Raw genomic sequence first — 23,804 nt, forward strand, 5'->3', positions numbered from 1 at the left:
CATAGGTATGAGGCGTGAATGTACAAATGATTCTGAGTAAAATGAGCCCAAGAAGTCAATATTTTGAAGACATGAATGAAATGTACATTTTTTTTGGAAAACGCTCATTTATTCCAGGGCCATCCGGGCCATGGCCCGGGGCGCCAACCCACCAGGGGCGGCGTATGGGCCATATGGTGCCCCTGGCGAATTGCATTTTGTTTTTCTTCCTTGACTTCTGGGGCGGCGAAACGTATTGGCCCGGGGCGCCAAATTTCAAAATACGCCCCTGACTAAATACATGGGTATCCTACATGAAGTAAAGTAAAGTAACAACGATACGTCAAGTGCCATCGATATGGCGGGAAATTTGACGGATCTGTGACTTTGTTTATGCATACGGCAATGACAATGACAAGTTATTACTCATAAATTATCAATTGCCATTAAGTTTGTAAAGAGGCTATAACTCATACAGTAAAATTATTCTAACATCACATATTTGACAGTTATGATATGAATTCACCCTTATAGATATGATGCTAAGATCTACCGTTTAACTGATAGCCTTGAAGTCATATATATAAGGGTCAATTTGTAACTGTCAAATATGTGATGTTAGAATAATTTCACTGTAGATACCGATTATTAGAGTGACAAGGATTTTATAAAGGCTTGATGTGAGTTCGGTGATGAGTGCACCAACAATTTGATTGGAAGGTATTATCGAACAGCGTCCGGAATCAGGGAAAGCGTATGTTTTTGAAATTATTTTTCTAGTGGTTGATTACGAACTATTTAGATTAACTACCTAATTTCACAAATAAATTAATGTATTTATCCGAACAACAATAAACGATACAGATTATTATAAAACTGCGTTTGAAATGTTCATGTTTTACGACTTTTTGGCATCAAATTAAGGTTTTTGGCGAGACTATTATCAAACAATAATTTTAGATATTTTACGTCAGTATTAGCAATAACTTTATAAAGGATAAAATTGATCTCAAAATTAAAATTAGGGATAAAAAAACAAGTTTACATCAATTACTGAGTTAGAATAAAAAAATCCTGATCAGCGATTAAAAATCATCGTGTATAAAGCAATATACCTATGTATAGGTATTTTTAATCAATTTAATTTACCTATGTTCATTTTTTATAACAAGTTTTATTCATTAATAACATCTTTTTATTACAGATTTAATTACTTATATTCGATTCCTATACTTATTTTTGTTTATAACGTATTTTTTTATGATACGGTAATAGGTACCACGTAAATACTGTAAATAGAGTTTTTATGGAAAAGGCCCTTTAACCCAGATATTGTGCACAAATTGGAGTTTACAACTTATTACAGAACTGTGAAAACTGTATAAACTTGACTCAAAAAGGGCGTAAGCGACGCGGAAGGGCGAAATTTGACGCTTAATATAAGCTTAGTAATTTTAATTCTAAGACAACACTGCTTATTCTTATGGGGAATAGGGGTAATGTGAACAAAAATAATTTAATTAAATACTTTGAACAGTTAAACTCGCTTGCAGTGCATGAAATTATTTTTTTCACATTCCCCTATTGTGAGCAAATGTCAGAGGCAGAAAATACCACTAGACATAAGTTAAATATATCTCTATATAATCTTTGTACATATAGTAGTAAGTTTAGCATAATTGACACTAACAATTTTGTTAGTAAGTAAATACCATATGCCTATGGTGTTTTTGACTAAAGGCAAGTGTTGCCTTTCAAATTATTACAAAAGACAAATAGCTTTATCGCTATCATATTTACTTGACATTTCTGCCAAGAATTTGGCAGACAATTCTGCTCCTATTGAGCAGCCCAGTATGAACATGGAATTGGTTCCAGTCATAACCAATGATTTAATAGATTTAAACTAGGTGTTAAGACAAAAGATTCTGTCTCTGGCAATTTAGTTTTAAATAAATATAATGAAAAATACTGCAAACATGGAAAGTATATCCACCTGGTGCATCAAAATATTCAATGTATTAGAGGAAAAAATTTACAGATAGAACTTTTTTTGAATGATTTTAATATTGATATTTTATGTCTTACTGAACATTGGTTAAATAATAATGAATTAATGCCCCAATTTAATAATCACCAGGCGGGAAGCGTTCACCAGACTTAGTTCCATACATGGTGGGTCATTAATTATATTAAACTAGATGAAAACCCGGCTTCGCTCGGGTAAAATAAATAATAGTAATAGGTAATACTCATTTTGAATTAAGTAATTATTTACTTTTAGACTTCATACCTTCATCAAGGCGGTTACAAACCTATCTCATCTCAGAAAACTTTAAATCCGTAACATACAATCATAACTCGAAAAATTTACTATTCCGATATATCTAAAAACAAATATGTAATTAAAAAAACCTAATCCGCTTTTCTGGTAGCAGTTCGGTTCTGTAAGGGTCGCAGTTCTAACCTAACTTACTTCTGGTTGCAGTTTGGTTCTATAAGGATCACAGTTCTAACCTGACCCACTTTTCTGGTCGCAGATCGGTTCTGTGAAGGCCGCATTTATAACCTAGCCCACTTTCCAATCTCAAAAGAGGGAACCCTTTTGTACCTACCCTTCATGGCACTAAAGTGAAAGTATGGAAATTATCACTACTATTTCATTCTTTAATATTAATGCCTATCCGTTAATATTAAATTCGTTTACAAAAAAAAAACTGAATAAGTGCGAGTCGGACTCACCCATCAAGAACGGAACACTTTTTAATATTTGTTGTTATAGCGGCAACAGAAATACATCATGTGTGAAAATTTCAACTGTCTATCACGGTTCATGAGATACAGCCTGGTGACAGAGGGACAGTGGAGTAAACTGAAATAAAGGTTCCGTCACACCGGCGCGATTTCAGAGCCGGGCCTGAGCGTTTTATATGAAAAAGCGGCGCGCCCCGCTCACGCGCCGCACGCGATACGCGCCTGTGTGACGGAGCCTGAAATGTCAAACCGGGCAAGTGCTCGCGCACGAAGGGTTCCATACTTTTTAGTATTTGTTATTATAGCGGTAACAGAAATACATCATCTGTGAAAATTTCAACTGCCTAGGCCTATCACGGTTCATGAGATACAGCCTGGTGACAGACAGACAGACAGACAGACAGACAGACAGACGGACAATGAAGTAAAACTGAAATAAATGTCATATACCTACTAAGAAAAACCGGCCAAGTGCGAGTCGGAATCGCTAATAGGTTCCCGTTTTTTAGTTACCCTTCAGGTACGGAACCCTAGTATGAGTGTAATAGATTTGTAACCGGTCAGCAATGTGAGTCCCTTGGAGAAGCAGAGGTCTAGTCTAAACCCCCACTTACCATCGGCATTAACAGCCTTGTATTCTTGTTTGCCACCAACATGTCATATTAAAACATATTAATAAAAATTTACTTGGTCAACAATGTGAGTCCCTTGGAGAAGCAGAGGTCTAATCTAAACTCCCACTTACCATCGGCATTAACAGCCTTGTATTCTTGTTTGCCACCAACATGTCATATTAAAACATATTAATAAAAATTTACTCGGTCAACAATGTGAGTCCCTTGGAGAATCAGAGGTCTAGTCTAAATTCCCACTTACCATCGGCATTAACAGCCTTGTATGAGTTGTATGCTTGTTTGCCACCAACATGCCATGTTAAAACATATTAATAAAAATTTACTCGGTCAGCAATGTGAGTCCCTTGGAGAAGCAGAGGTCTAGTCTAAACTCCCACTTACCATCGGCCTTAACAGCCTTGTATGCTTGTTTGCCACCAACATGTCATATTAAAACATATTAATAAAAATTTACTCGGTCAGCAATGTGAGTCCCTTGGAGAAGCAGAGGTCTAGTCTAAACTCCCACTTACCATTGGCATTAACAGCCTTGTATGCTTGTTTGCCACCAACATGTCATATTAAAACATATTAATAAAAATTTACTCGGTCAGCAATGTGAGTCCCTTGGAGAAGCAGAGGTCTAGTCTAAACTCCCACTTACCATCGGCATTAACAGCCTTGTATGCTTGTTTGCCACCAACATGTCATATTAAAACATATTAATAAAAATTTACTCATTTCATCAGTCATATCCAGCCTAGCATTGCATTGGCCCCGCTTAAATATTTCTTTAATTTGTTTTTAGTATTTGTTGTTATAGCGGCAACAGAAATATACATCATTTGTGAAAATTGAAACTGTCTAGTTAATCTAGTTATCACAGTTCATGAGATCTTGAGATACAGCCTGGTGACAGACAGACAGCAGAGTCTTAATATTTAATAGGGTCCCGTTTTTACCCTATGGGTACGCAACCCTAAAAAGTGACCAAGGCCTCCAGTGCCCTAGGCTGGAATCAAAGCAGCGTCCTCTGCTATTGCAGCAGGTGCCTGTGCCATTCTGCCACCGGGCCACCCACGGCGGCATAGGTCGAATTTTTCCAAGTATACTTATGCACTACTTACTGAAGGCTTATGGAGCCTCGCCATCCCTAAGCCTAAATTAAATATTTTCTGAAAATAATTTGTTTTGATCTAATAACATATTGGAGTCCTCGTAATAGGGGTCCCATTTTTACCCTTTGGCTACAGAACCCTAAAAATCAACCTTGTTTTGGTACTATGTACTACGCTTCACTATGACTCCGAAATTTTAGCAGGACTTAATATTTTTTTTGTTGTCACCTGTCAAATTAGAATAGAATAGAATAGAATAGCCTTTATTGACCAAAAAATTAAATTTCAGCACATATTACATTTAAATAAATTCACATTTCATTTATATCAATTAGTTTCAATATTTTTTCCTTAGTAACTTTATTAAATAATTTTTATGTCATTGCTTTTTAATCATTATTTCAGTCTGCCTTCTTGGCATAGGCCTCCCCCAGCTCTCTCCACAGCTCTCTATCCCTTGCCGTCCCTATCCCATTAGGTCCCGCATGCTTCTTTATGTCATCCGACCACCTCATTATTGGTCTCCCTTCTCTCCTTTTTCCATCTCTAGGATACCATTCCGCTTCCTCTCTATCCCACTTATCTTTACCTTCCCTTGCCATATGTCCAGCCCAACCTGTTGCAGTCAAAAGTGTGAACTGGCCAAAGAACTTTTAACCGACAAAAACAGGCAAAACTGCTTTTGACTGAGCATATTGGTGAAAAGTAGTTTTACCTGAAAATCATACCTATTTCTGGCAGCAGTTTCGTTTTTAGGGCGTAGCAAAAAAAAAATAACCCTAACCTACCTATCTCTGGGAACAGTTTCGTTTTTTGGGCATAGCAAAAAAATAACCCTAACCTACCTATCTCTGCGAGTACTTTTGACTGATAGTAACAGTCACAACACAATTACTATTAACCAATGATTTTCAGGTAAAACTACTTTTGACCAACATGCTCAGTCAAAAGCAGTTTTGCCTGTTTTTGTCGGTTAAAAGTTCTTTTGACCAGTTCACACTTTTGACTGCGACATATATACTATCTATATATCTTATTATATTTAATCTTATATTCAACTTACATTGACTCCGGAGATAACTTATTAGCTTTATGCAGTTGACTTTCCAATTCACCGATACACCTCAAATTTGATTCATAGTCTAAAGCACAGTTATTAAATATGTCCACAATACACTGTAGCTTTTTGCACTGTTTCACACTGGCAATGTACTTAATTAGAGTGAGTTACAGTCAGCTGGCACTTAACTCAAAGTTTCTTTGAACAACGTCATTTTCATCTCGCTCACTTATTAGTTTATCACAGCTGCTTCAAGGTTGCTTTCACTTGCATTTCCAGGTAGCTAGTAGTGCCTTGACATGTAAGAATATTTGGAATCATTCTGAAATATTAAAATACAACTGAGAGACCGATGTTTATACTAAACACAATACACCCATGGAACGCTTTGAAGTTCAAATCTCGTTACGTTACGATGGCGTTTGCACTTTGCACTATGTTCGGTGACTATTTTTTATTGTTAACACACACAATACACTATTTAACAGGTTTTTATCACGTCTGGAGTATCGGATAAAGTATTTTCGAATAACAGCCGTCGTTGACGTCTAGACAGTGTTGCTATCGTCTTAAAAGCCGTAACAGACTATCGCACGTTCTGGCTTAAAAACAAATTTATGTAATAATTATACCGGTATACAACGAAACTTAATGCAAATAATAACCATTATACATACCGGAAAGTCATCAAATAAACAGTAATATTCGTCTTGCTTTTTATTAAAAAAAAAAAACGACCAACCTAACTTGTAAGCATGTTTGCAGTTTCTAAACGCAACGCATAGCTGTCAAATGTCAACCAACAAATTGAGCCTTTAGTATTGTTTGTCGAAATTTTTTCACTTTTAAATGCAAAATATGCGACAATACGAATTTTGCGGATATATGTTCTCGATTCAAAAGTGATATTTTTTCAAGCTCTTTCGATTGAGCATAATTTCTTTTGGTTTTTCCGTCAAAGCGGCTCGCGTTTATTAATATAGATACTCAGTTAAAATTTAAGGAACGTAAGGACATTGTATCCATGTCTGTTGAACGGACTATAGAACTAAGTGCAGTAGACTTAGAGCAATTTATTGTTGTCTGTGTATGTAGGCCGCCATTAAGTAATTTTGAATTATTTGAAAACATAATGGAATCTGCCCTACTTAAAATATCATCTTCTAGTAAGAAATTGCTTATATGCGGCGACTTTAATGTAAATATTATGGAAAATTCAACAATGTCTTGTAGATTATTGAATCTTTTTAAATCTTGTAATCTCAACCACATGTTTATGGAGCCCACTAGAGTGACTGCTACTAGTGCAACCTGTATAGATAATATTTTCACAGATATTTTTCCTATTGCTAAAAAAGTTATCAGCAATTTAGAATCAGACCACTTAGGTCAATTAATGGTATTTGAGGCATTAAGGAAAAATACCATGAGAAAACAAATAACTTTTGTACCAGTAACCTCGGACCGCGTGGAAAGAATGAAGCTAAGTTTAGTTCAGGCGCTACCCTTTTTGTCTTCCGATATGAGTCCTAATAGTATGTATAATTCATTCTTTCACACTTTTATGGATCATTATAATGCGATATTCACCTCAAAATCGATCGTAGTTAGTGGTGCATCAGTTTTTAGTGAGTGGGCTACTGCGGACTTACATCAAAGAAGACGTGAACTGTATGCCTTATATGAGGAACGGCGGTTTAATCAGAGTGATGAATTTAAAGAACATGTGAAGGAGTATTCGAAGAAGTTTAAAGTAGATTGTCATATAGCTAAGCGAAATTATCTAAGTCAGAAAATAAAAAGTAGTTCCGACATTGTTAAAGCAACCTGGAAAGTTATAAATGTGGAGACTGGTCGCTCTAAACACACAATTAAAGAGCTTAAACTAAACATTGATAACAAAATTATAGATTCCAAGCTACAGAAGCTAGAAGCTAGAAGTAGCTACAGAATTTAAAAAAATTTTCACTGAGGTACCAGTATCCACAACTAAGGATTTAAATTCATCACCCTCATCTGCTGTTATATTATTAAAACATAACGCTCCAGAGTGTTGTAGAGACCTTCATTTTGAACATGTTTGTACCTCAGATGTAATAAAGGCGTTTAAATCAATTAATGTCAAAAAAACTAATGACCTCTGGGGAGTCTCTGTCCATGCTGTCAAATCCTTAGTAGAAATTGTAGCGCCTGACTTGGTAGTTATATTTAACAACAGTGTTGATTGCGGCGAGTTTCCTGATCTAATGAAACATAGTAAAGTAATTCCTTTATTTAAATCTGGTAGCAGCTCTGACCCCACTAACTTTAGACCGATATCTGTGCTACCAACATTTAGCAAGATTTTTGAAAAATTAGTTCTTTCTCAATTAGTACGACATTTTAACGTTAATAATTTGATGCATAATAAGCAGTTTGGTTTTACACGGGGTCGCTCAACAACCGATGCCGGTGTTGAGCTAATTAAGCATATTTTTGATGCCTGGGAGGAGTCACGAGATGCTTTAGGTGTCTTCTGTGATTTATCTAAGGCCTTCGACTGTGTTTGTCATGAAACATTAATCAGGAAACTTCATTATTACGGAGTTAGAGGATCGGCACTGAATTTACTTAAGTCCTACTTAAATGGTAGAATACAAAGGGTCGATGTGAATGGACAGCGATCACCTGGGTCATTGGTCTCTATGGGTGTACCACAGGGGTCAATATTGGGGCCTTTCCTGTTCCTTATCTACATAAATGACTTGCCATTCCTTGTTAAGACCCACCATGATATAGTATTGTTTGCAGACGACACCTCACTTATTTTCAAAGTCAAACGACAGCAACAAGCTTACAATGATGTAAACAATGCCATTTCAAAAGTAGTACATTGGTTCAATGTTAATAATTTATTGTTAAATGAGAAAAAGACTAAATGTATTAAGTTTGTCACTAGTAGTAACGTAAGGCATGTGCAAACAAGTGTCATTGTGAAGGATGAGGAATTGGAATTAGTTGATAGTACAGTTTTTCTTGGTATAACTTTAGATTCTAAACTCCAGTGGGGTCCCCATATTGCTACTCTTTCGAATAGACTGAGCTCTGCAGCTTTTGCAGTGATCAAAATCCGTCAGTTAACTGACGTGAAAACAGCTCGATTAGTATATTTTAGTTACTTCCATAGCATTATGGCATATGGTATTTTACTGTGGGGCGGTGCTTCAGAGATAAATACCATTTTTGTTCTGCAGAAGCGGGCTATTCGAGCAATATACAAAATGAACCATAGAGACTCACTTAGAGATAAATTTAAGGAAATTGACATAATGACAGTGCACTGTCAATACATTTATGAGAATATTCTGTATGTACATAAAAATATTGTAAATTTTAGGAAAAATTGTGAAATTCATAATATTAATACTAGAAATAAACATAAGCTCGCAGTGCCCTTCACTCGGCTCCATAAAATTAAAAAATCATTCATGGGTAATTGTGTAAGATTTTATAATAAACTTCCAAACCATATTACTGAATTATCTATTAATAAATTTAAGAATTATGTAAAGCGTAAACTTATTTCTAAAGCTTATTATACCACACAAGACTACATGAATGATATTACAACGTGGGATTAATTGTTATTCGAAATGATTATTTATTTATTAGGTATATTTGATTATTGATGAGGAAATGGATATTCCGATGTAATACTATCTACTTCTTTTGTTACTTATGCTTTTTTTTTGACATTTAGATTTTATTCTAGAAATTCTAGACTAGTATTTTTTTATACAATCTTTTTAATGTTTGACGATCCTTTTGTGAAATTCTAAGTGTTAAATTTGATATGTATAATAATCCAATTTTATTATGGAATAATATTAACATCAATAAATTGCTCTGATAATTAGATTAAGATTAATTACGATTCATAAGAGCTTGTTGCTAGGCCTACATGAATAAAGTATATTTTTGATTTTTGATTTTTGATTTTAACCTTTTTTGCAATAAAATGATACTTTTCGTAATCAATAACAACGTTACTTTGGCACAAAAATGTCAAAAAAAGTCATACTTATATTTTTTTTACACTGTTTTCCTTGTTTTGCATGAAATTGCTGTTTAATATGACATTTTGGAATTATAAATAAGTATAAAAAAATATTGAAAAAAGACAAAATTTTTGGTAATTTCTTATTATAAACTTATTAAGTATTGTATAATTTCAATAAAATGTAGGTATACAAATTATATTTATATAATTGATAAAAAAATACCTTTATTATTATTATTTTTTTAGCGGCTGGGTAGAGGGCTAAAAGTACTGTTTATTTTGAAACTTGATATATATTCACTATAATTTACATGACAAACTGCAACTTTTTGTACCGGTTCCGCATTGAAAATCAAATTTCTATTTATTCCCATACAATGAGGCTCCACTCTACGAGACGTACACAATACGAGAAGGGATAACTTTTAATGATGTGTTCAAAGAGGCAGTGGCGGATTTTCCCTAAGGCTCAGTAGGCCCGGGCCTAGGGCGGCATGATAATAGGAGTGGCAAATTGTGACAAAAAATTCGCTGATGATAATAAGAAATAACTCAAAATGTATCAATATATTATGATGGGTGCTGAGAAAGAGGCGGCTACAGGGCCTGCGGCCTAGGGTGGCAAAGACTGCAAATCCGCCACTGCAAAGAGTAAAGTAATGCTTCAAAGTCTATTTAAAACGTATTGAGTGCTTCGTCTGTATAGACGCACGTTTCAAATTGTACCTTTTTGGGCATCATAATGCCACGACAGACTGTTGAATCCATCGCCGCGTATTTCTTCGCTGTCGAAGGGTATGGGCGGCTTGACGCGCGGGTAGCCGCCGCCGCCGCGTTGTTGCGTTTGCCGCGCCGGTGGTCCTAAGATAGAACAATAGTTATTCAGTATTATTTATTAAAAAATATCGGTCTTTATATTACCTACAGTAGTGTTAAACAAGTCAAACTAGCAAACGGCCCGTTAACGGTTATCCTTATAAGTAGGTAAAACTGACGGGTTACTAATGGATTACCGAATTTTTTTTGCCAGTTTTTCATATCCCAAACATTATATCCCAAAAATATAAAAGCCAACTAATCATTTCCCAACTAAACAAGTCGCATATAAATATTATCCAAGAGAACGATATGCAAAAAAATATGTATTATGAAATTTTCTTACTTTGACAACATTTATTTTACCAAATTTTAATTACTTACTCGAAATTATTATTTATTAGCTGCCAAAGAATACAAAAACCATAACAAAACATGACAAATGTAATAGTTATAAAAAAAACAAATTGCCAATTTTTATTTGAACAAATTACACTCGAAATGAGTACAAAAACCAAAACAAAACGTGATAAACTACGAGGGCTGATCCGAAAGTTGTTAGCTGCTCCGGCTCTACTCATGCGATTGCAATATGATTTATACCATTGTGAGGGATATTTCAGTACGTAAAGAGGTGACGTCAATTCGTTTTTAGAAAACGCATAGTCATTTTTTTTTTCTGCGACGTGCCGAAGCCTAACCATCAGCCAGGATGATTAGTAATTGAGACTCCATTATGTGGTATCATTGTATAAACATTTTTAGTTTAAAAACATAATTTTTTTAAGTGCTGCTAATTGCGAATCTCGATCGTCTTTTTACGTATAAATCATTTTGATTGAGTAAACCTATTATGACTTAATAGGTGTCAATAATGAGTAATTTCATCAAAAGTAGTAATTTCAGATACTTATACAAAAATGTAATTTATCATATAAAATTATTTACCCATTATACATCGAAAATAGCAGAAGGAACCGAATAATTAGACCCGGGTAAATATAAGTTGATTCTTAAAGATTTCAATACGAATTTCATCTAATTGTGAAAAAAATCGTTTTTTTCTTAGTAATTTCCCATATAACCATTCCAGTCGCAGAATCACAAAGTGGTAACTAAATGTCAGATGTGTCGTAACAGAGTCCACACAATGTGTCTAGAATTGTTTCGAAACAAAGTGTCGTCGCCGTGTCTACACTTTTCCGTAACAAGGTGTCGACACATTTGTGTGCACTTTGCGTGCGGTTTGCGACTAAATCTGACAGCAAATTTGTGACAGCAAATGTCAATATAAAATACCTCTTGAAAACCAAGGTTTGTCAAACTACTATTAGTGTCTCGTGTGCTCGTAATTCTAGTAAGTCATCATGGGCAATGCAAATGATAATAATCGACCGAAACCATATAAACACCCAACACCCGTCAACCTTTTACAGAAAAGTTTTTAAAGAAATGCAATAAGCTACTTAGGTCAGGCAACGAATGCTCCAAAAGTTATAGAGGGAAATGCTCGGAACACAATTTTTGACTCCGTAACTCGGTTTGACAAGTTAGGAGGTGAACATATCAAAAGTCCCCGGCCGTAGCCCTTGAGCGGGGGGGAGAGAGGGGGCTTTGAAGGTCCCATTTTCCCGTTTTTCGATTATATCTCGGAAACTATGCATCTCAGCGACATGGCCACTTATACAAAATGAAAGTTAATTTAATTTGTTACAAGTTTATTCAGTCAATTTTTTCGATATGTTGAATAGTTTTTGAGATATCCGCTCTTGAAAGTTTATTTAGGGCTCTCAATTTTATCTTGATATATCTATATCAGTGAAGGTGCTAGGCCGTGTTTGGTATCGTTTTCGTATAAATCTGGGGTGCTGAATCCATTTAAGGTATCACATTGACACCATTCCACAAAATGAAAAAAAATCTTTTTAGGGTTCCGTACCTCAAAAGGAAAAAACGGAACCCTTATAGGATCACTCGTGCGTCTGTATGTATGTCCGTCTGAATACACAAAATAGTTCTTTACCTATAGATGACAGGAAAACCTATTAGAAATGTGCAGTCAAGCGCAAGTCGGACTTAATGTACGGAACCCTTAATACGCGAGTCCGACTCGCACTTGGCCGGTTTTTTTGAAACTCCTCTTGACGCTTAACCGCTGAACCGATTTCGTTGAAATTTGGTATAGAAATAAGTTTGCGTCCCGGAACAGGACATAGGATAGATCTTATAACCAAAATCATCTTTTGAAGGTGTGAAAAATGGCGTGGAAATTTGTACGGGAAATCAATAACCGCTGAACCGATTTATATGAAATTTGGGATGATCTACATCTTTGATTTAGTTAAAAATGATAAAAAAACATGACTTCAAACCTAAACTTAAACAGTATTAACTTCAAGAAGTCAATTCTGAATTCCCCCCTACACCTCATTTCACACCTTTAAAGGATGATTTTTGAGATAAGTTATTATGTCCTGTCTCGGGACTCAAAATATATGTGTACCAAATTTAAATTAAAACTGTTCAGCAGTTTAAGCGTGAAGAGGAGTTTAAAAGAAAGTATTTTAATAAGTTTATATGTTTTTACTTCGGAATGGTGTCAATGTGATACCTTAACTAAATTTGGTACTGCGAATTTATACGAAAACGATACCAAACATGGCCTCGTAGCTTTACTGTTGTAGAAGTCAAAATAAAATTGAGAGCCCTAAATTCTTATTACTTGGCCAAACTTGTGTAGAAGGAAAAGGTAAAATAAAAGTCTTCGGCAGGAATATAAGACACAAATATATTTTTTTTTTGCGTTACTATTTCAATCATCAAATATAAACATACCTTGATTATATTATTCTAGTGAGATCCTCATAGATAAACAAAAACATTTAATTAAAAAATTACAAGGTCGAAATGTCACGGAACTTGTGAGAGTAATATGTATGTGAAAAATAAAAACTTTTATGACAAAAAAATCTGGACACAATTTAAGAATCACCCAATTGCGTCGAGGAATCATCTGTATTTTTGCTTGTTTCATTACCTCCTCGCTTCTTTTTTGTCCTTTGTATTCTGTAGCAATTTGTTAGATCTGAAAATAAAGATAACTTGCGTCGTCACGGATGTCGATTTATAGGTTTTAGGGAGTGCAGAATTCGAAAACGATGATCATTTTATAATCCAAGATGGCGGCTACGTATTTTGTCATAAAAGTCGTCATGAATATCGTTTTATAGGTTTTAGGAAGTGCCGATTTCGAAAATGATGACCAGTTTGGAATCCAAGATAACTGCCGTGCACTTTGTCATAAAAGTCGTCACGGATATCGTTTTATAGGTTTAAGGGAGTGCAGAATTCGAAAATGATGACCACTTTGGATTCCAAGATGTCTGCCGTGCACTTTGTCATATGACCCGTCATGGATGTTGATTTATAGGTGTTAGGAAGAGTAGAATTCGAAAATGATGACCATGACCAACGTGCACGGCAGACATCTTAGATTCTAAATCGATCATAATTTTCGAATTCTCCACTCCCTAATACCTATAAATCGAGATCCATGACGACTTTTATGACAAAGTGTACGGTAGACATCTTGGTTTCCAAAATGGTCATCATTTTCGAATTCTGCACACCCTAAAACCTATACATATAGTAGTTCGCCCCGAACTGTGAACTCGCGGTTCGCCAAACAGATCAATTGAATGCAGTGCTACTTAGTCTGAGATGGGCATTTCGTAATTGATTCCTGATTCCACGATTACTTGAAATTACTTTCTGATTACCGATTCCTAGATTACTTTGTAATCTAACAATACCGAATTACTAAGTACAATTCCATTTGAGGAATCAGGAATCAATTTTTCGAATACTACAATTACTAGTAATAGAAATCAATGTCGATTCTTCATTAGGTACAGGAATATATATTACTTGATTCCTTTCAGATTACATTTCGTACTACTACATAAGTACTATCAAAAGTACATTTCGATAGTAGATATAGATGTTGTTGACTTACTAGAATGCATCTACCGATACTTTATTTGAAACAGGTGTGCAGATTTCGTAATTGATGACCATGACCAATAAAACGACATCCATGACGACTTTTAACATAGTGCATGGCCGCCATTTTGGAATCCAAAATGGTCATCATTTTCTAAATCTGCGCCCTCCAAAACCTATAAAACGACACCCATGAAGACTTTTATGACATAGTGCATGGCCGCCATTTTGGATTTCAAAATGGTCATCATTTTCTAAATCGGGGCCCCCTAAAACCTATAAAACGACATCCATGACGACTTTTATGACATAGTGCATGGCCGCCATCTTGGAATCCAAAATGGTCATCATTTTCGAAATCTGCGCTCCCTAAAACCTATAAAACGACACCCATGACGACTTTTATGACATAGTGCATGGCCGCCATTTTGGAATCCAAATTGGTTATCATTTTCTAAATCTGCGCCCCCCAAAACCTATAAAACGACACCCATGACGACTTTTATGACATAGTGCATGGCCGCCATTTTGGATTTCAAAATGGTCATCATTTTCTAAATCGGGGCCCCCTAAAACCTATAAAACGACATCCATGACGACTTTTATGACATAGTGCATGGCCGCCATCTTGGAATCCAAAATGGTCATCATTTTCGAAATCTGCGCCCCCTAAAACCTATAAAACGACACCCATGACGACTTTTATGGCATAGTGCATGGCCGCCATTTTGGATTCCAAAATGGTCATCATTTTCAAAATTGGGGCCCCCTAAAACGTATAAAACGACATCCATGACGACTTTTATGACACAGTGCATGGCCGCCATTTCGGATTCCAAAATGGTCATTATTTTCGAAATCGGCACTCCCTAAAACCTATATATCGACACCCATCTCGACTTTTATGACAAAGTGTTTTGCTACCATCTGCATGCAATACATTTCTATTATTTTTACGTACAAAAATGGCCCCCTGTCAACTTTCAATCGAGATTTAATCGATAATTTATTCGATTAATATTCAGATTAATTCAATTTCAATCTATGTTAGGTCGACTAAACTAATCGCGATTAAAATTTGAGAATTAACTTTTTTTATTCCATTAATTAGTCGAATAAACAGTTAATCGATTAATGCCCATACCACGGCATTTTTACACTTTGAGAATATCTGAAAACAAATTAACACAAGGAGCCATTTTGCAAATGCAGTAACATGCCAGTAACTTTGTTATTACTTTTGACAGCGCGTGTCATGTGTCAACACAGAGTCGACACAAAGTCGAAACATTGCAACTACTTTGTGACTGCAATATTTCTCAGCCTTAAACCATATTTATACATCATAATTAACAAGTTTCGTAGTATGTAAAGCGTTATTTCTGTTATTTAAGTATAGTATACGCATCGAAGTACTAAAAATGCTTCAAATAATATAGTTATGAACACAGGCACTGAGAAGTAAACAATTTCATTTCCGGCTAAACTAAAACAATGTGGTGGGCTGGTGGCGCGTTGATTATATTACACTTAGTTTATCAAATCACTCGAGCAGTTTAATTCCCCATAATAATTTAAGTCCTATTGTAATATAAATGCAAACAATATATAATTACGTCTTGTAATCCGTTTTAGAGATGGCGTATTAATGTCACTTATTTTTATTTAAGTATTTTTCCATCTGACAGTTTCCATTTGACAGGAACAAAATGAACGAATGAACGAATGATTTTGGCATAAAGTAGTCGCAAACTCGAAACAATGTGTGCACACGGCGACCACACTTTATGTCACTTTGTGTCATGTGTCGACCCTTCCCCATTTCTGGTAACTGTGTCGACACGGCGACGACTCTGCGACTGGAATTGTGACCGAAACAGACGGTGTCGACACAAGATGTGTCAACACCGCGTCGTAACGGCGACTGGAAATGGTTGTATGGGCAGTCAGTAAGAACCAGGAAAACTAAACTCATCCTTTTCTTTTGGATATTGTAGCGATGAGAAACTGTAGAATTAAGAATCTGTAGAATTGGGAACCTGTATAATTGGTTATCTGTTAAATTGGGAATCTGTAGATTAGAGAATCTGTAGAATTGGGAACCTGTATAATTGGTCATCTGTTAAACTGTGAATCTGTAGAATTGGGAACCTGTATAATTGGTTATCTGTTAAATTGGGAATCTGTAAATTAGAGAATCTGTAGAATTGGGAAACTGTAGACATGGGCCTAAACCGACTTAGATAAACATAGGGGAGATTTGGCCATCTAAATTATAAAACCATGATTAAAACTATCCTAAAAGGAACCAATCGCTATAATGTTCTGATTTTGACAACGTTGTTGTGTTAGAATCGCTATTTTAGATCTATTTAAAATGTAATATTAACTTTATAATTTAGGAGATCAAGTCTACCCAGTCTCCCCTTTATAACTTCTGTTCCGAATTAAAATGTGTTCCAGAAACACCTCAGAGAAATAGAGAGATTGAACGACGGCAGAAACGACGCCGTGTTCGGCGTCACCAAGTTCTCAGACTGGTCCAAGCAGGAGTTGCAGCAAATGCTGTCGCCTGAGCTCGGAAGGCGCTGTGATTCAAGGCAACGTTCCTGCGATTCTCGCGGGTCAGCTAAAATATGGAACTTTGCAAAGACCAATGATGGGATAATCAGAAAACGGTTGCCGGCTAGAAAAAAACGGAGCTTTGGAAAGAGAGGGAAAGGGATGAATAACAATGATGGAATCGTACGGAAAAAATTGGATTGGTAAGTCCTATTTGACGTTGAAGTTCTTAGCGATCGACTTAGTCACTTAGTGGATCAGCCAGGACAAAATGGCATTTTAGAACGGGAGTTGGAAAAATACAAAAAAGATCCCTTTATCTCTGTAGATTATGTCCTTTTTAATCAAGTGCATACAAGTAATTACTCATAAATATGTATATTGTATATCTTAGTTCTTCATTCGGCGACATAAGAGCTATGGGATATAAATTTTTGAGTAAAATGTGTGTTACTCTTTCACACTTGACTGTAGGTAAATAGGTATGTATTACGTTAAAACACGTCTCTGCGATCGGTCTCATGGGTTAGCGGAATAGGTACTGAAACAAGTTCCTTTATAAAGACGGGAAAGGGGTGAAATAATGGACAAAGAAATATAACCCATTTAATTGTTACGGGTCTGGTAAAGTGTGTGTGCCGTAACATGGCCGTAACGAACAGGAAAAAATATTTTAAAAGGCACATATGTAACGTTTTCCCAAAGCTTTTCCTGTACCTACTCCAATTAAAATCTAATTATACTTTGGAATCCACCCTAAAAAGAGGTAAGGTGCAGGGGGGGCAATTTAGACTGCGGGGTAATTTAAACTAATTGAAATATCTTCCATGTTTTACATTATTAACTAGAGTCCTACACAGCGATAGGAACGGCAAACAAAATTTCGATTTTCGATTTGGTTAATTAACAGGAGAAAAGAGGGCGCAGTCGGGCCAGTCATAGACCAGGGGCGTTGTCAAATATGCTGGGCTGTATCCATAGCTGGGGTCATGACGTCCAGGGCCGCTATACGCAGACACAGCTACCATGGCTTGAGCATACAGGTGAGGTTACAGTCCAAAATCAAACGTTATAGCCATATAAGCCAACCAAGCTTATAGCTTAGACTCTTAGGCGGATCCACGAGTCATGGGGGGCCATGATCCCCCCTGTACGGATATGATGGTCGTTCTTGTCTACGTGACAGCGTGATAAAACGGTCTCCGTCACTTTCTATCCCACGGTGTTAAAAAGTGACAGTTATTTTATCACATGGATAAAGCCATCAATAATACGCCGGCTGGGCTCTGAACTGTGTCTACAATAAATTAGTTTCAATTTTTATTTGCGAAAAAATTAATTTAACCATGATGGATGATGTAAGTATGACCTTAATCTATAGGTAATCCTAGTCCTAGTCAACTTTCTTTTCTTCGGCAATGCTTAGAAATAAAGTAAAAGTGGGAAAAATCACCGAAAATGATAGTCTTGGGAGGATAGTTAGCAGACGGTTGTGCTTAATACCAAATTAATTTCGTTTCCAGCAACTTATAGACTGCTCCTATTACCACGAAGAAAACAAAAGAGAGTGTGGAAGAGGAAGGCCCCTGCTCGAAGTATTCGAGTTCCTATGCTCCGAAAACACACGGCTAGCAACGGATGTCGACTACCCCCTCACTAATGCTGATGAGAAGTGCAAACATATCCCTGGAGTTATTAGTTTGAAGAGCTTTAACAATGAGTGGTAAAGTACTTATACGAAAGTGGAGGAGCTAAATTGTTAACAACCATTGGGACGGGGCTTACGGGCACTAAAAATGGTATTAGTTTAGCGGTGTCACTCACGAATTCGAGCCAATCGTGCAGTCTAATAACGCAACTAGTTGCGGCCAATCGCGCGCGTGATGCGAACTCGTCACACACCGCTGTACTGGCCCCATTCATGCCCCATTCTTATTGCCCGTAAGGCCAGTCTTATGTTAACAACACTTAAAAATAACGTTAGGTAAAGTTAGGCAAGACCAAATTGTATAACGTTCTTAATAAATGTTTGCTACGCGGTTTGCTTCATCGAAACTTTCAATCGAAACCTCGCATTCGTAGAACGACGCGAAATTCACTAATTAGTAATTTGTAACTTACACAAGTTAGTGTTCATTTTTTAAGTGAAAACTTCTTTAGCGGCGCTGAGCACTTTTTGAGGTGGGGAAAAAATGATAAACTCGGGACAGCGTAACGCGTAAGGCGTCTCTCCTCTCTTTCTACCGCACGGCGAAAATGTATGCCTGAGCCTGCTGTTTCATGTAGGCGGCGCAGGGCGCTTGCGTGAGTTATGTCATGTGTGACGGACAATGTTATTCACCAAAGAACTTTAGTCATAACGTATCATAATCAGTACGGTTACCATCAGTTACCCATATAACCATTCCAGTCGCAGAATCACAAAGTGGTAACTAAATGTCAGATGTGTCGTAACAGAGTCCACACAATGTGTCTAGAATTGTTTCGAAACAAAGTGTCGTCGCCGTGTCTACACTTTTCCGTAACAAGACACATTTGTGTGCACTTTGCGTGCGGTTTGCGACTAAATCTGACAGCAAATTTGTGACAGCAAATGTCAATATAAAATACCTCTTGAAAACCAAGGTTTGTCAAACTACTATTAGTGTCTCGTGTGCTCGTAATTCTAGTAAGTCATCGTGGGCAATGCAAATGATAATAATCGACCGAACCCATATAAACACCCAACACCCGTCAACCTTTTACAGAAAAGTTTTTAAAGAAATTCAATAAGCTACTTAGGTCAGGCAACGAATGCTCTAAAAGTTGTAGAGGGAAATGCTCGGAACACAATTTTTGACTCCGTAACTCGGTTTGACAAGTTAGGAGGTGAACATATCAAAAGTCCCCGGCCGTAGCCCTTGAGCGGGGGGGAGAGAGGGGGCTTTGAAGGTACCATTTTCCCGTTTTTCGATTATATCTCGGAAACTATGCATCTCAGCGACATGGCCACTTATACAAAATGAAAGTTAATTTAATTTGTTACAAGTTTATTCAGTCAATTTTTTCGATATGTTGAATAGTTTTTGAGATATCCGCTCTTGAAAGTTTATTTAGGGCTCTCAATTTTATCTTGATATATCTATATCAGTGAAGGTGCTAGGCCGTGTTTGGTATCGTTTTCGTATAAATCTGGGGTGCTGAATCCATTTAAGATATCACATTGACACCATTCCACAAAATAAAAATAAATCTTTTTAGGGTTCCGTACCTCAAAAGGAAAAAAACGGAACCCTTATAGGATCACTCGTGCGTCTGTATGTCCGTCTGAATACACAAAATAGTTCTTTACCTATAGACGACAGGAAAACCTATTAGAAATATGCAGTCAAGCGCGAGTCGGACTTAATGTACGGAACCCTTAATACACGAGTCCGACTCGCACTTGGCCGGTTTTTTGAAACTCTTCATGACGCTTAACCGCTGAACCGATTTCGTTGAAATTTGGTATAGAAATAGTTTGCGTCCCGGAACAGGACATAGGATAGATCTTATAACCAAAATCATCTTTTGAAGGTGTGAAAAGTGGCGTGGAAATTTGTACGGGAAATCAATAACCGCTGAACCGATTTATATGAAATTTGGGATGGTCTACATCTTTGATTTAGTTAAAAATGATGAAAAAACATGACTTCAAACCTAAACTTAAACAGTATTAACTTCAAGAAGTAAATTCTGAATTCCCCCCTACACCTCATTTCACACCTTTAAAGGATGATTTTTGAGATAACTTATTATATCCTGTCTCGGGACTCAAAATATATGTGTACCAAATTTAAATTAAAACTGTTCAGCAGTTTAAGCGTGAAGAGGTGTTTAAAAGAAAGTATTTTAATAAGTTTATATGTTTTTACTTCGGAATGGTGTCAATGTGATACCTTAACTAAATTTGGTACTGCGAATTTATACGAAAACGATACCAAACATGGCCTCGTAGCTTTACTGTTGTAGAAGTCAAAATAAAATTGAGAGCCCTAAATTCTTATTACTTGGCCAAACTTGTGTAGAAGGAAAAGGTAAAATAAAAGTCTTCGGCAGGAATATAATATAAGACACAAATATATTTTTTTTGCGTTACTATTTCATTCATCAAATATAAACATACCTAGATTATACTATTCTAGTGAGATCCTCATAGATAAACAAAAACATTTACTTAAAAAATTACAAGGTCGAAATGTCACGGAACTTGTGAGAGTAATATGTGAAAAATAAAAACTTTTATAACAAAAAAATCTGGACACAATTTAAGAATCACCCAATTGCGTCGAGGAATCATCTGTATATTTGCTTGTTTCATTACCTCCTCGCTTCTTTTTTGTCCTTTGTATTCTGTAGCAATTTGTTAGATCTGAAAATAAAGATAACTTGCGTCGTCACGGATGTCGATTTATAGGTTTTAGGGAGTGCAGAATTCGAAAACGATGATCATTTTATAATCCAAGATGGCGGCTACGTATTTTGTCATAATAGTGGAATCCAAAATGGTTATCATTTTCTAAATCTGCGCCCCCCAAAACCTATAAAACGACACCCATGACGACTTTTATGACATAGTGCATGGCCGCCATTTTGGATTTCAAAATGGTCATCATTTTCGAAATCTGCGCCCCCTAAAACCTATAAAACGACATCCATGACGACTTTTATGACATAGTGCATGGCCGCCATCTTGGAATCCAAAATGGTCATCATTTTCGACATCTGCGCCCCCTAAAACCTATAAAACGACAACCATGACGACTTTTATGGCATAGTGCATGGCCGCCATTTTGGATTTCAAAATGGTCATCATTTTCTAAATCGGGGCCTCCTAAAACCTATAAAACGACATCCATGACGACTTTTATGACATAGTGCATGGCCGCCATCTTGGAATCCAAAATGGTCATCATTTTCGAAATCTGCGCCCCCTAAAACCTATAAAACGACACCCATGACGACTTTTATGGCATAGTGCATGGCCGCCATTTTGGATTCCAAAATGGTCATCATTTTCGAAATCTGCGCCCCCTAAAACCTATATATCGACACCCATCTCGACTTTTATGACAAAGTGTTTTGCTACCATCTGCATGCAAGACATTTCTATTATTTTTACGTACAAAAATGGCCCCCTGTCAACTTTCAATCGAGATTTAATCGATAATTTATTCGATTAATATTCAGATTAATTCAATTTCAATCTATGTTAGGTCGACTAAACTAATCGCGATTAAAATTTGAGAATTAACTTTTTTTATTCCATTAATTAGTCGAATAAACAGTTAATCGATTAATGCCCATCTCTGACCACGGAATTTTTACACTTTGAGAATATCTGAAAACAAATCAACACAAGGAGCCATTTTGCAAATCCAGTAACATACCAGTAACTTTGTTATTACTTTTGACAGCGCGTGTCATGTGTCAACACAGTGTCGACACAAAGTCGAAACATTGCAACTACTTTGTGACTGCAATATTTCTCAGCCTTAAACCATATTTATACATCATAATTTACAAGTTTCGTAGTATGTAAAGCGTTATTTCTGTTATTTAAGTATAGTATACGCATCGAAGTACTAAAAATGCTTCAAATAATATAGTTATGAACACAGGCACTGAGAAGTAAACAATTTCATTTCCGGCTAAACTAAAACAATGTGGTGGCGCGTTGATTATATTACACTTAGTTTATCAAATCACTCGAGCAGTTTAATTCCCCATAATAATTTAAGTCCTATTGTAATATAAATCAATCAATCAATTTATTTATTCACAGACTACAATGGTCCACACATAATATTACACAGCAATACAAATTATATTAACATAAGATTAAAATATACATTACATTAAAAATTAAATTAAAATTAGTTATAAATTAAATAAAAATACATTAAATTAATCCGCTAGTCACTTACCTACCGGCACGGCACGGCCCCCGTACGTGCACACTTATACAGTGATTGATGTAGGGGCAGTCCAGCCGGTCCGCGATCATGGCTAGGACGCTGTTGCGGCTGGCGCGCACTCTGCTGAGCATCGCCGCGCACCGCTTGCGCAGAGTGGCGCAGAAGCAATCGGTGCGCGCTTCTGCGAACATGCTCGACGCACTACAGTGGCGCGGCAGCCGCAACATCACCCTGAACGCGTTATTATATTGGACGCGTAGGGAGTTAAACGACCTTTGAGTGAAATGAGCCCACAGATTGCTAGTGTAGAAAGAAGTACAGTACGCCTTAAAAAGGGTTATTTTCACTAAAGATGAACAACGTGCAAATCTGTGGGCGATCATGTTCGCTCGTGCCGCCAACGACCTACGCTCCCGCTCCATATCCGCGTTATCTTTTAGGTCCTCGGTTAACACATGTCCGAGGTACTTAAACTGTTGAACCCTGCTAAGAGGTACTCCATTAAGAACAAGAGAGGGTACGTATTGTGGGCCTCTGGGCCCCGCCTTGAACACCATGATTTCACTCTTAGCAGAGTTATAAATTTAAGGCCATGCATTTAAGAAAGGCCATGTTCGGATACATATTTTTCACATGTCTGCAACAGTGTCCTAAGGCCACAAACCGATGCGCTCAACAACACCATATCGTCTGCGTAAGATAAATTGTTTACACATACATCATCTACGTGACAACCAACGTGCTGCTTGCTAAGCGCAACGATCAGTTCGTTTACATACAAGTTAAAGAGCAACGGTGAGGATAGCCCCCCCTGCCTCACCCCGCACTCCAACCTGTATGCGTCCGATAAGCAGTTTGACCACCTTACATTGTTTTCTTGATGCTTATACCAATAATACAAGATGTTTATTGTATCTGTAGGGA

The 23,804-nt window shown here is 36.6% G+C and overlaps 1 protein-coding gene and 1 long non-coding RNA gene across 2 annotated transcripts in view; both read right to left on the bottom strand.

Annotated features, from left to right (window-relative positions):
- Positions 1-11,332, bottom strand: part of LOC134806705 (uncharacterized) — a 61,143-nt gene extending 49,811 nt beyond the window's left edge. The window contains exons 1-2 of the mRNA XM_063780029.1: positions 11,329-11,332; positions 10,291-10,425 (exon numbers count right to left, since the gene is read on the bottom strand). Coding sequence (XP_063636099.1) covers positions 10,291-10,425; positions 11,329-11,332 — 139 coding nt within the window. The remainder of the gene's footprint in view (positions 1-10,290; positions 10,426-11,328) is intronic.
- The window catches only part of LOC134789394 (uncharacterized), a 485,188-nt gene that overhangs the window by 209,998 nt on the left and 251,386 nt on the right, over positions 1-23,804 (bottom strand). The gene's annotated exons all lie outside the window — the stretch shown is intronic.

This window comes from Cydia splendana, chromosome 3 (genome assembly GCF_910591565.1).
Source record: "Cydia splendana chromosome 3, ilCydSple1.2, whole genome shotgun sequence".
NCBI lineage: Eukaryota > Metazoa > Arthropoda > Insecta > Lepidoptera > Tortricidae > Cydia > Cydia splendana.